We start from the raw sequence: 13,520 nt of genomic DNA, 5'->3' as shown, positions 1-13,520 counted from the left end.
ATTGTCTTTGTACTGGTCACTCTATCTTGTCATTTAAAGCCTCATCTGACAGTGTGTAAATTAACTCAATTTGTGAATTTCTAACCAGTTGAAAAGCTCAGAAACATTTATAAATGTTATCATTTTCTAACAATAACAATAGAAATAAGATTTCTAAGTTTTTGTCTAAGTTGAAAATGAAAACCATTTGTTGCTGCATTTATATTTTTGTTCAATCATGAGCAAATTCATAAAATTAGGTTAGAATTAGAAATTCCACATGCAATGGTTTAAAGTTAATGGAATCAGTTATAATATAAAACAAAGCCGTACATAAATGTGCATTTAAAAAACATCTGTGGCCACTACTGGTGGAGTATTGATTGTGTTTTTAAAGAAGCTGCAGTTTGACTGTAAGAAAAAGCCAAAAAAAAAAAAAAAAAAAAAAAGACAGCGAACAGTCCAGCTGCGTTACCGCTTGCGTCCTGCAGGTGGCGCTGGGCTTTAACTAACCAACCCGGCAGCACAGGAAGTAGAGCAGCGCCACAGCAATGTTTGCTAGTTAGCACGGTGCTAGTTAGCTAGCGGCTAGTTAGCATGGTGGCCGGGACGTTTCATACGGAATTGTTAGTGAAACAATTTTTAAAAAGCTTTTCATGAACCGTTAATTCCAATTTAATGTTGTTTCTGGGGCACAGTTTGTTTACATTAAGTCAACAATGTCGGACAGAAAGCGTACAAGAGACAAGGAGGACAGACGAGACCACAAGAGACACAAGGCGTCCAAACATGATATGGAGAAACTCAAGACACACACGAAAAAACTCAACCAAGAAGTCCAAAAACTGAAACACGTCGAGACTTTGTGAGTAATTGCACTGAAAGTGTTCATGTATATCCTCGCAAACTTGTGCATGAATTATAAATGGGAGTTAACTAATGTTTTCCACGAGCTTAATTTCCCTTAGGTTATTTTTGCCCAGTACGTTGCAGTCTGAGTATTAAAAGTCACGTTTACAAGGGTTAGCTGCGTTTATGAATCAATTACTTGTCCTCAGTGGGACATTTAGATATGCAGCAGTGAGATGCAAATAATTAGCACACATCAAAACAGAGGCACTTAAACACAACCCTAATAACATAAATGCACAGTAAAATATTTAGTACAAAACTCAGTGAAAGAGTGAGTTAAGTCCTTCTGCACATCACATTTTTTCTCCTAGACAAGGAGAAAAATGGCAGAAGGTGTAAAGGAGTGTTTGAATCTAGTGGCTTTAGTTAGAAGTCTAAAGAGGGTACCAGATGGTGGAAACAGAAACTGTTGATGAGAAGGAGAAGAACAATCAGACTGGATGGATTTTGCGTTCTTATGTAATTGTTATAAGTATCCTGCAGAGTACAGTACCAGTTTTTTTTGCTACAGGCATGATTCTTTTTTTTTTTTGTAGCCTGACCTTGAAAGACTGATACTAGCAGATAAAAGTGAAAAAGTGCCCAGACAAAATTAAAGATTGATAAATACGCTATCATCAGGGTCCTGTCAACCTGGAACTGAGAGCGTTAGCTGAGACCAAAGAGACTCTGCTGGCTTTTCTATGTCAGTATTACTCTCAAATTCAGTTTATTGTCAAAATGTAGTTCCCAAGTACTTGGAGCACTCAGCTGTTTCTGTATTCCATCTGTATCCCATCAATCACCACACTGTTAGGAGAGAGGTAGAACTGTCACAGTTATTACATAATCACCTGATTGAATTATTCAAGCTGACACTGTTCATTTTGCAAAATTTTAAGATTCATTTCCATTCACTTGAATAAAACGTTTTGATGAAACTCATAGAAATGTTATATTTCAGGCACTATTGCCACATAATTTCTTACCTTCTTCTGTTGTGCTTTATTGACTCAATGTGCTTAAATTCTATTTTTCTACCACCTCCATTTCAATGAGCATTTATTGATATAAATACCTTGTATTTAATTGCAAAACCAAACAGTGCAGCATCACTGTGGGAACATTTGGTTTTTTATAAAAAGAAGAGGTCAATAACTTGTCGGATTTTGCAGCAAAACTAATAAAGGCTTAGATTAAACAGAAAAATACAATTAAACCGTTAATTGCAATTATTGTTATGACAGCAGTCAACTAAAATGTCATGATTGTGACAACTCTGGGGAAAGGTGGGAACATCTAAAATCAGTGCACATGTTCTTAGTTTCTGACACATTCAGTACCAAAAATGATTCATAATGCCATTGTTAAAAATATATTAAACAACATGCATACTTTTTATACATGCTGTGGTAGTAATTGTTGTTCACATGTACAATAGAGAGGACACATCCCAGCAGAGCCCAGCATGCTATGAACAGCTGGAAAAATTGACAGTTTGCTCATTTTTTCATGTCAAGAATTCAGTCAACAATACTGCTGTCCAAGCCAGACTTGTTCATGAGCTTCAGACTTGCACATGTGGCTGTATGGTGTTGAAAACTGCACAATGATCTAGCAAGATTGTGAGAGGTACTTAGATTGCAGTGGGCCAAGATGTTCAGCCCTATTCGGTAGTTCTTATCTGATCAGTTTTCAAAGGACTTGATTAATAAAAAGGTTAGAGCTGTGGCTCTGAAGACATTCAGAGATTTGGAAACTTTCGTTTTGGCAGCAGGAACTTTGGTGGATTGATTCTGTTGTTTTAGGGACCGTTTGCTGATAAAGTGACAGATTAAAAAATAATTACAGAATACTGTGCCGGGTTATTTTGCACAGTGGGTGTGTAATCGACTACCGATATTGAGGGGAAAAATGTTTGTTCTAGTTTTACAGAACATTTAAAGGAGGGGCCAGGGAGCGGCAGATAAGCTTAATTATTTGCTTTGCAGTATCTTAACTGTTATCTGTTTTCCTTCATGCAGCTATGAGAAACCTCCACCAGGATATATCAAGGTAAAGATAATCACCCAGTAAAAGAATCTCAGTTGCATTTGGCTTAATAGTACCATATTTACACAGAGATATGTTAAGAATTATTGACAGTGACAGTTTCTGTTGCAGGAACATGAAGAAAAACCAGAGGACTGTATTCCTGCTGAACCAGGAAATGAGGCAGCCAGGAGCTTCCTAGCACACGCCCCAACCAGGGGGCTGTGGATGCCACTTGGGAAGGAGGTGAAAGTGATGCAGTGTGAGTGCAGTTACAGTTTCAGAAATATTTTGCTGGGTTTACATTGAGAGAACAAACACGCTGCTTGCAGTTGTATCTGCCTCCTGCTGTCCTGCTGTCCCCACTCTGCCTTCATCCCCACTCTCACCCAACCGGTCGAGGCAGATGGCTGCCTTCCCTGAGCCTGATTCTTTTGGAGTTTTTATTCCGCCTACCCATTCTAGGATGTTTTCCATTCCTTACCGTCGTCATTTATAGAATCCAAAGGACTTTGGATTGTTGGGTTTTCTGTTCTCTGTTTATAATTCATAACATCTGTACCTTCCCATGCTAAGCGCTTTGAGATGACGTGAATCTGTGCTATTTAAATAAAAGTGAATTGAATTGAATCTGCAAAAATTAAATCTTTAGCTGGATTGTCATTACCCCTGTGATAGTCTCCACAGCTACAGAAGTAAGGAGTGGATATCAGAGGTGGCACTTGTTAATTAATTAGACATCTTTTGTCAATTAGCAGAAAATCTGTTCCATGATAGCCCGTTGCTCTCAGAGCAGGGGCCATAAGATGATCCACAGTAGTCATTAGTCAAACTCTCCCTTCAGAAGACTTTCAATTAGAATGTATACACTTGTCTTCAGTGCTGGTGTTAACATTTTTTTTTATCTTTAAATCTTTGTTAAAAGTGTTATTATTTTATCTGACCAGTATCAGTTTATCTTTTGTTTATGTTTGAACAGTACACATGGTGTCAAAAAAGTCCTGAAAATGTTTCAAAATGTGTGACATTACATAAATTATATTAAATATAGTTTAATGTGTGCATTTAAACCTTCGTGTAAGAACTCTGCAAAATATTGCTGTTTTTAAGTAATTAAACAATCATTGCAGGACGTTATCGGATGATGGTTTGTATCATTCCTTTATGTCTAATAGGTGTCTGATTATGTGTTCTGGATAGTGTTTAAATGCTCTTAAAAAGTCTTATTTCTATGTTGGTAGAATTTTCCAATATCGCTTATTAGCAAAGTAACAGCAGCATTTACAGGTTTGGATCTGTATGTAGGTGGGACTAAACCTCCATGACGAGTGGGCAGTAGTCTTGATGGGGATAAAAGTAACATTCAACACTTTATCCATTGTTTTTCGAACAAAAACGAGGGAGTAGAGATTAATAAGTGTTTTGAGGAGATTACCTTCTGTCCTTCTGACAAAACAATGACTGTGATTATATTGAGTGTCTTTTCATTCCTTCGTCCCACACGTTTTTATACTGCAAGAACAGTCAGGGACTTTGAAAGTCAGCACACACACACACACACACACACACTTATAGGGCCTGTCCACATGTTGGGATTTGTTCTGCAGAATCTGAGCATGACTTGCTCTGCTTAATCCTTTCAGAAAATGTTTACATTTGTCATAGCGTTTAACAGAACAGAGAGCCTTCGCTGCCAATGACAGAACTTCTTTGACAGAATAAGCACAATTTGTGTTCTCACTTTTCAAAACCCAAGTTATTCACAGAAGTTACACTCCCACTTGAAGTGCAGAACATTAAAACAGTGTGAAACTTTGACATAAATTCTTCTTTTCAGTGCAGAAAAAATGGTATTGAATTTCAGATGGTCTGTCTTTGATAATGAGGCCTACAGTTTGCAGCACATCAATACTTGAGCAGGGCATTTTGAGTGCGTGACTCCAAGTGTTTATTTTTTTTGTTCACCCTAGATTAATGTATTTTGGAGGCTCGTGTGCGTTTTACAGAGGGTGAGAGTAAGTGCAGTGAGTGAAAATCACAGAAAACATATTATCTAGTTTGACAAAATAATCTTACCTGGAGGTTTAGTTTCTTGCACAGTCTTCATCTGGTGGTATGGTTGCATGATATGCTGTTGTATAATGTAGCTGGTTCAGTTGTCAGCAAGTGCAGAACCTAAATCATGTTATAATAGGTGTTCAGAAATGGTTTTATGTGTGTGTACGGTATGGCAACTGACCTTAAGCATAACAACTGAGCATACGTTGAATTGCTGTTTTAGGTCATGATATGCAACTAAAAACTCTAGAAATGCTACTAAGTGCTAGGATTAATTTGTGTAAAAGTGTGCTTGTGAAGGACCTTTATTTTTTTCAGTTTGATAGGAAATCTGCTACCTGATATGCTTGTCGTTCATTTTGCTCAAGCTGACTCAGTGACGTGTTTCCTTCTCAACAGGCTGGAGATGCAAGCGCTACGGCCACAGGACGGGAGATAAGGAGTGTCCCTTCTTCATCAAAGGCAACCAGAAACTCGAGCAGTTCAGAGTGGTGAGTTTGTTAACCTCTTAGCAAAAAAAAATAAAAAAAGCCCACACACAGTGACCTGTAGAAGCTGTTAGTACCTTACAATCAAAGGATTCAGGTTTGGTTGTGGCAAAGTTCAAGGGGCTGTGACAGAGACTAAAGTTTGTGTCTCAGACCTAAACTAAGGTTGGGACACATTTAGTTTTTACACATGTGGGCAGCAGATTTATTCACACAGCTTGTTCCAGTGTGCCTGTAATGGAACAATACCCACTGCAGGAACACACGCAGCCTCTGCAATGATTACCATAAATGCAACTGTGTCATATTTTCCAACCTTGTATTGTCTCAATATTTTTAAAAGTGCTGACATAACACTGCTTTGAATATGAAGATTTGGTACGAGTTCATCTAGTATGAATAATACGGCAGCTGTCATTGTGAGAAGCTATGTTTCTCCTATTACTTAGTAGATAATGGCACATTCTGTTATATTTTAAGGCTCATGAAGACCCAATGTATGACATAATTCGGGAGAACAAAAGGAATGAAAAAGAAACCAGGTATGTACATTAATATGTCTGTATATTGTTCATATCTGTTGCTGTACCATTCCTGAGTTAGAAAGAACAGGCAAAAGACAGTTTTGAGGCTACACTCGGATATTTAGATCACACACTGGAGAGCTTGCAGTTTTTGACTGTTTTCCCTCAGTAGAGTTAGACATTCTCAGATGACCTGGAAATTCTCTCATGGTGGCTGGTTCCCTGTGCCGGTTTCTAGCAAATACTGTTTGACACCAGGATGTTTGAATTTGAGGTTAGTTCAGTATGAAGGCTCACTGTAGGAGGCTTGTGTGTGTACATGGAGAGCGGCAGCACACACGTACTTGTGTGTGTTTTTGCATGCATTACAAAAAGGTTATTTAAAGGCCAGTGACACTTTGAAGTCTCATTTGCGTGTCCGTGCCACATTAATTTTGGCATCTCCTTTGAAAGGGAAGCGACACAGTCCAACCTCTCCCAGCTTGCTTTCTATTGTATGTACAGTATTTGGTCTCAAGCTGTGCTTGACACAGTAGCCTCCTGTCATGGTGTGCTGACTGATTTAAGCATTTAATGAAAATTTTCAGAAATTGCTGCCTTTTTAATATTCCTTCAAGGTTATTCTATAGGATATCTCCTATTTTATTGTGTGGTTTTTTTTTTTTTTGGAATTGCCCATTTAATCTTCTTCCATCTTTACATCCATCCATCTATACATTTGTCTGTTTCCTATTTTGTCTGTTTTCTTTGATGTTCCTCAGAGTTTGACATATATTGTTTGTCTTAGTTGTAAACAGTATGTTCAGGATTATTCATATCTGTCTAAAAACAATGCTGATGTGTCTGTTGGTTGCTAACTAGTCCTACTTTCCATATGAACCCTGAAGCTTTTCTCTTTGAACACAAGGAATGGGGGACAAAATTCCACTCCAAAGTTTGGCTTGGCTTCATATGAAGTGTCAACACACCCACTAAGCTAAAGTGAGTTTCTTTTCACAGAGTTATAGTCTATTCCTAAGCTACAGCGGAAGGATACCTTCTTGTACACGTGTGTAGGTTTTGTTACCGCCTTACTACTTACGTTACACACTGAATCACAAATGCAGTGCAAGCTAATAGTTATGTCAGTTTGAACAGCATGCACTAGCATTTGTTTCTATAAAATAAATGCCACTGTAAAAGGTGAGCTGCTGACTGGTGTAATCTCCACAACCTTTTTTGCAACAATATCTTACTCCTACATGTCCACATAACTTTAGTTTTGTTGGCTTATAATTAACACATTCCCGGTATTCATTTGCACTTGAGTTGTCAGCTTTTGTTAGCTCTACTGGTGATGGCACAGCGGTGCCCTTCAGACTTTCTTTTTCTCACAGTACTTCTTGTTCTATAGTAATTGTCCTCTAAAAATGGGCTCCAAATAAGCTTTGCAAACGGTGTATGTATATCCACTTTTCCCATATAAACTGAGGCCTATTTCTTTTTCCTTCAACCATATTTTGTCCTATAAACTGCAAATGAGACAGGAACAAACCTAGAGGATCTAGAGGACAACTAGAGAAAAGGTTGGATTGACTCTGAGACATCACACATGCACAAACATATTCCAAATACAAGGTGGTGTTTTTACCATATTATTTGTCTTTCGAAGCCACAAACAACAAAGTACACAATTCACCTCCAAGTTAACTCATAAAGTTTGGTGCACAACAACAAACTTACATGCAACTGTTGGATTGTATCCTTCCACACGGAACTATTGTCCTGTAAAAAAGAGGAAGAGTTACTTTGAAAAATGGTGCTTTTATTTGGCTGAGTCGGACTGCAGGAGCTTCACATGAGTCTCAGTCAGACTTTGGAGTGGATTATTTCACAGAACATGAGAGGCTGTCAAGCTTGTCCCTCATTTTTCAAACTGTAGTTGTTTCAGTGTCAGTATGGAGAGTGGAAATAGTTACAGTGACCAAGACAAATTCTCATACACATATGAGCACATTAGGATTTAACACACACTTAAAAAATCCTGAACATGTCATTATTGTGGTTTTTTTTTTTGTTTGTTTTTTTATAATGGTGTGTGTCTATGAGGTTTGGCTCCTCTTTTGGTGTGGTTTTTACAGCCTGTGGCTTTAATATAAAGAAGGATTATTTTAGAACTTGATGACTGATGGTGGGGGACTGAAACATAATGTCTCTAATAACTTCAATACTGACAGTGAGCAGGAATTCCACCTTTTCTTTCAGAAGTACATTTGAGGAAACTATAGTTTTTGTACTGAGGGTAGACACATTTTGAACATTTAACTGTTTTTGATAGACTTCACTTTGAGGACTAGAGGTACACTTTAAGGAGTAGTGTAAAAAAGCGAGCGCTCTGATCATCTGCTCCGTCTGATCTACATAAATGGGTCCATGTGGACGCTTCACAAGAGCATGTCGACCTTTTCTAAGAGAATCCTGTCGTGGTTTCTGGATGTTTTTTGAAAGATACCACACTTGTGATATCATCACTCTCAACGTGCTGGTTCATATTTCTGAGGACGTGTCCTTATTTCCTCACAGATGTAATGCGTGGCTGTTTTATTTTTGGCTATGTGAGCCAGATGAGGTGGTGTTCCTAGGCCACTAGACCAAGTGGGGGAGCAGCTGGGATCACCTGTACTCTGTTGTTGTGTAACCCAATTACTACATTTATTATCGACTTGTCTGGTTGTCTGTTTTTGTAGTGAGAGCTGGGGTCCAAAGCAGCTACACTGAACTCACAGGAGACTTTTTTGTGTTGTAAAGTAATTTTTCAATTGTCTCCTCTCATTGACATTTGAGTAAAAACCACTGCCTTGTTCGTAATTTGTGAAAATAAAAATTTAAACCTCCTCAGTTCTTCAGGAATGTATTTAATCAACAGGATGACCTCATTATTCAGGCCTGTCCCAATGTGTTCTTAAAAACACTCTTCACACCTGCAGTTTTAGTAATGATTGGGGCATTATTACTTGCGTTGTCATACATGTGTACAATAAGCCTGTCTGGACATGCTGGCACTGGGACAAAGACAAAGGTGTTCCATTCAAGAGCATTTCAGATGCAGGCCAACCTGGACATCAGAGTCTGCATCAGCTGTATTTTCCTCCCTGCACTTGACTCTAATTCCACCTCCTCTTCTCTTTTCCTCCCTGTTCTTTCTGTTTGCAGGATCCAGCAACTTCAGCAGCTGCTCCAAGACACCACCTCCTCCTCTTCGTCCTCCGACTCGGACAGCTCCTCCTCTTCGTCCTCCGACTCGGACCACCACCATAGCAAGAAGAAGAAAAAGAAGAAGGACCGAAAGAAGAAAGACAAAAACAAGAGAAAGAGGAAGAGAAAACACAAATCCTCCAAAACAAGCGACTGCACAGATTCGGATTGAGGATTCGGAACACGCTGATATGTGAACTTGAATACTACGTACTTCAATCGTAGTAACAGACTGAATGAAGTAGCAGGAATTGTAGATGTTACACAGCAGTGAACTGTGTGGTGCAGAAGTAAAAAAAATGCACTCCCCTTAAGCCTTTTCTCTGCAGGTTGAAAACTGTATATCTACTACGCATGACTTCTCCCAGCCGTTTTACTTGCCCCAGGATGACGACGTGCATTTACATCCTCTCTGTTAGATCACAGCACCGAGTCAGATGGAATGGCTGCTTAAGTGTGTGTAAGTGTGCCTTGGTGCATATGTGTACGTCAAAAAGCATTTTCTGCATGGGTAGTCAATCTACCGTGATTATGGAATGAGCCTGCTGGTGTAAGAGATAATGTTCTTTCACAGGTTCTAATAAGATAGTCTGCCAGCAAATACAGTGTGTCATAAAGAGATTGTATTTCCCACCATATTTTGTTATTCTTGCCACCGCGCTCGTATTAAAAACTTTGATTGTAGAGTGTGTGAAGCGCAAAGAGGTGGAAAAAAAGTTCAAATTAAACGCTGGAACGCAGTGAGAAAATGTTTTCCACACAAACCCGAATGTTTAAATGCTTGTGACTGTACGTAAATATTTGGAATGATTTGAGGTTGGAATATGCTTATTTGCTCTGTAAAAGCCACAGAGATGGGGAAAGAATGTATTTGAATGTGTTCCCTTATTCTGAGAATAAAGATGGCTATTTTCTCTGAAGTTTACCCAACTCAAGGCTGCAAAAACACTGTTAATCATTTTGGCCTTGACTTAATGTACGTGACACTGTTTTTCATGTTGCTGATGACTTAATGTCTTGAAGATACTGCAGTAAAACAGCACAGAAGTCAGATCATTAAAAAGTACACAGCACAGTACTGTGGTGACCTTCCTAACAGCCAAAGAACACTTTTCTTTTGATCTTGTCCTGCTAGCAGTCTGAGGATACTTCACAGAGTGTTTCTCAAAAATCATTTCACAGTCTCTAACCTACGGAATGTGCTACCATCAACAACTCATCAAATCATATCTGCTGCAGAACTGTTGTGTGAACGAAAAAGTTAGCCGACACTGACAGATCGCCAATAGATTTGCCCTTTAGTTCACATTTGAGGAAGTCTGGAGCTTCTGTTCTTCGTGAACAACATTTTCTAAAAGGAATCCCTGTGGAAATAAACTGGAAACATTCCCTCTTCCTAATGACCCTGATAGAGAGACAATTACAGTCGACCTACAGGGAACAAGCAAACCAGATTTCCATTTAGATTTGAGTCTTAGGCCTTCTGAGTCGTTCAAACGCTGTGGGGAGTATATGTGTTTGTGTGAGAAATTACAGTTCCATCAACGACTGACAGATAATACAGCCATGAGAGCATATTAGTTGCTGATTGGGAGCATAATTTTATTTATGCCTTCATCTCACTCCCCTCTTTTCTCATCTGCCTTTTGTGGCAAGTATCATCTTTTTTTTGCTAGTGCTTTCACCAATAAGTAGAAATAAATCAGTTTCACTAAAACAGTCTGTTCCACGTTAACTTTTCTCCCCGTCTCTGAGTAGCACAATGAATCTCCCAGATGAGATTCAGTCACAGAAGCACCTCAGAGGGAGGTTGTGCCACGTAGAGAGATTTTGGTCAGTGGAGAGTCTTTATTGAAGCACTCTGTCTTCCTGGACAAGGGACGGGTCAGACTGAGTGCCAGGCCAGACTCACAGTGCTGATTATTGCTTGAGCCTTATAGTCAAAGCTAAGTATGCAGAGACTTAAACTTCTTGTTCTTTATGCTTTCTGGTTCAGTACATTCAATTATTTAACACTATGACATTGAAAGAACCGTGTGAAACAGCTCTTTTAACACACTGTGCTCAAATTGCAGGAGTTCAAAAGTTGTTGGACTCTTAAATGTTTCTGAGGCAGATGTCTGTTCTTCATGCACAGAAGAGCTCACACATGGCTTTGAGTTAAATGAAGCTTAAATTAATTTTAAAAAGTACTGTTGGGCAAATATCAAAGGTTTGCCACAGTCAAACAGCTGGGTTCAGAAAGGTAGGTGCACCCCGAAAAACTAGAAAGGGGCCGATGAAATTCATTTGCATGCTGAAGAAAATCCCTTTATCACTGCCAGGCAAGTCAAGAATGCTCTCCTGGATGGAGGTGTGCCTGATTCCTTGTCAGCGATCAAAAGAAGACCTCACAACCAGAGCCGCTCAGGATTAAACACAAGAAGAAAGCCTCCCCGATAACCCTCAAGAACAGAAAGACAAGATTACGGCTCTCAGAAACATCCAGAAAGAAACTGGGAGACTTGTGGAACAAATGTTCTACGGGCTGATGAAGTGAAAAATAAACCTCCATCCCAAAAAAAAAAGCTCATGACCCAGTGCGCCGCTTTATCTGTCAAACATGGTGGCGCTTCTGTTATGGCTCAGGCATGCATGGCTGCCAATGGAACTGGCACACTGGTGTTTAGTGTTGATTTCGCTGCTGACAGAATGTAACAGAGCGGCGTACAGGAGCATTCTGTGTGCTCACACTCAGCCAAATGCATCAAAACCCATTGGATGACATTTCATCTTTCAGCAGGTCAATGATCCCAAGCAAACAGCCAAAGCAACAAAAGAGCTTTTTTTCATGGTGGTGAGGTGAATGTTTGCCTGGACTGATCTTGATTTTAATGAACCGCGTTCCACATGCTGAAGACTGAAAGTAGAGAGACAACACAACAGGAAAGTGCTGAAGGGCCTGTGAGGGCATCACCAGAGAAGATTTGAACAATCTGCTGATGTTTATGGATTAGGGATGCAGGATTATATCATCAGTAGAGGCTGATAAATGGTTTAAAACGGCTCAGTGGTATCTGTCAGGCTGGAAGTTTATAGTTTTGCCAGAGACATGTTAGTTATAGTAATAAGTAGCTTTTTAAAATTTTACCCAGTAAGTGTGTACATTTGTAAAGCATTGCTCTTATACTTGTTATATTTCGGTTGTATATATTTTTTAGGGTGTGTTAATATTGCATTATATAGTTTATTTTTAATGCTGCTATATGGAGAGAGCTAAACTGATCTTCACTGTTTTCTGTAACAGTGACAATGAAGATCTATTCTATTCTATTCTATTGTGTCCCATGTCTGTTCCTGCCAGGAAGCCATCATGACAAGGGTATAGCAATGTGATGTTCTCTGCAATTAGAGGGAGGAAATAATATAATGGTGTACAAATTACAATTGAGACGTGACATTTTAATATAGGATTATTATTTCAAACTGGATGTGATGAAGAACAGCACATGTATCTGTCCAAACACTTACAGTCTGGACTGTATTTCCAAAACACTGGTCAATTAAATCTTCAGTGCACTGTACTTGACCCATGAATAATTACTATGCATGCTAAAAAAAACCAGACATCTCTATATGAAAAGAAGCCAATCCGGTGTTTCCCTTATGTAACACAAAACAAGAAGCAGCAGTGACTCTGCATTTTACTGCATGCAGAGATCCATTGTACTGCATTGTGAGTCTGCACTTTATTCAATGCATCATGCAGTACTTTTTTAGCCGTATGGGCTGGCTTAGAACTACTCTGCTGCCTCTTTGCTGTCTCACGTAAAAGGATTACTTTTCCTGTGAGCTCTCAGGTTTAGTCTTGAACCCTCTCAGGCTGGAGTCAGGGATGCAAAGGTCACAGTAACTCAGTGATGCAAACGACACTGGGGAAGAAAAGGACGGTTTTGTTTGTTTTAGGATTTCCCCTAATAGAAAAGCACAGAGAAGAGCTGTGAGAAATGATGACAACTGCAGTAAAATGTTGTTTATTGCTGAAGCAGATCCGTCTCATGCAGCCTTTATAGACCACACAAAGACTCATTTGAGATTATTGTGTGGCTCAAATTTGTATGTTTACAAAAATGTAATCTTGTGTCGATACATCCTGAATCCTCTTAATTCTGGATCAGGCCTGCTTGCCTTCGCAGCCTGTTTGTGCAGCCAAATTACCAATCTAGTTGAGGACACAGGCTGTCATTTAAATAGGCAGAGCTTTGCATCCGGTGTCTTTCACAGAGAGAAAAACAAACAGAAAAGGGGATTGAGAGATTTCTGCTGCCTGTGTCGC

At 39.2% G+C, this 13,520-nt stretch overlaps 2 protein-coding genes across 3 annotated transcripts in view; one reads left to right on the top strand and one right to left on the bottom strand.

Annotated features, from left to right (window-relative positions):
• pex1 (peroxisomal biogenesis factor 1) overlaps nt 1–13,520 on the bottom strand; it is a 174,569-nt gene that overhangs the window by 5,397 nt on the left and 155,652 nt on the right. The gene's annotated exons all lie outside the window — the stretch shown is intronic.
• On the top strand, nt 521–10,135 carry rp9 (RP9 pre-mRNA splicing factor). Of its 2 annotated transcripts, XM_055018068.1 has the most exons (7): nt 521–844; nt 2,895–2,925; nt 3,034–3,163; nt 5,359–5,450; nt 5,928–5,989; nt 9,164–9,227; nt 9,258–10,135. In XM_055018068.1, exons 1-7 carry the CDS (start codon nt 699–701, stop codon nt 9,375–9,377), a joined length of 645 nt encoding a protein of 214 aa, XP_054874043.1. In that variant the 5' UTR covers nt 521–698; the 3' UTR covers nt 9,378–10,135. The 2 variants fall into 2 exon arrangements, with proteins under 2 accessions (XP_054874043.1, XP_023137727.2); XM_023281959.3 differs by having other exon boundaries at nt 522–844; nt 9,164–10,135.

This window comes from Amphiprion ocellaris, chromosome 15 (assembly GCF_022539595.1).
Source record: "Amphiprion ocellaris isolate individual 3 ecotype Okinawa chromosome 15, ASM2253959v1, whole genome shotgun sequence".
Lineage (NCBI taxonomy): Eukaryota > Metazoa > Chordata > Actinopteri > Pomacentridae > Amphiprion > Amphiprion ocellaris.
This window is presented reverse-complemented; position numbering and strand designations above follow the sequence as displayed.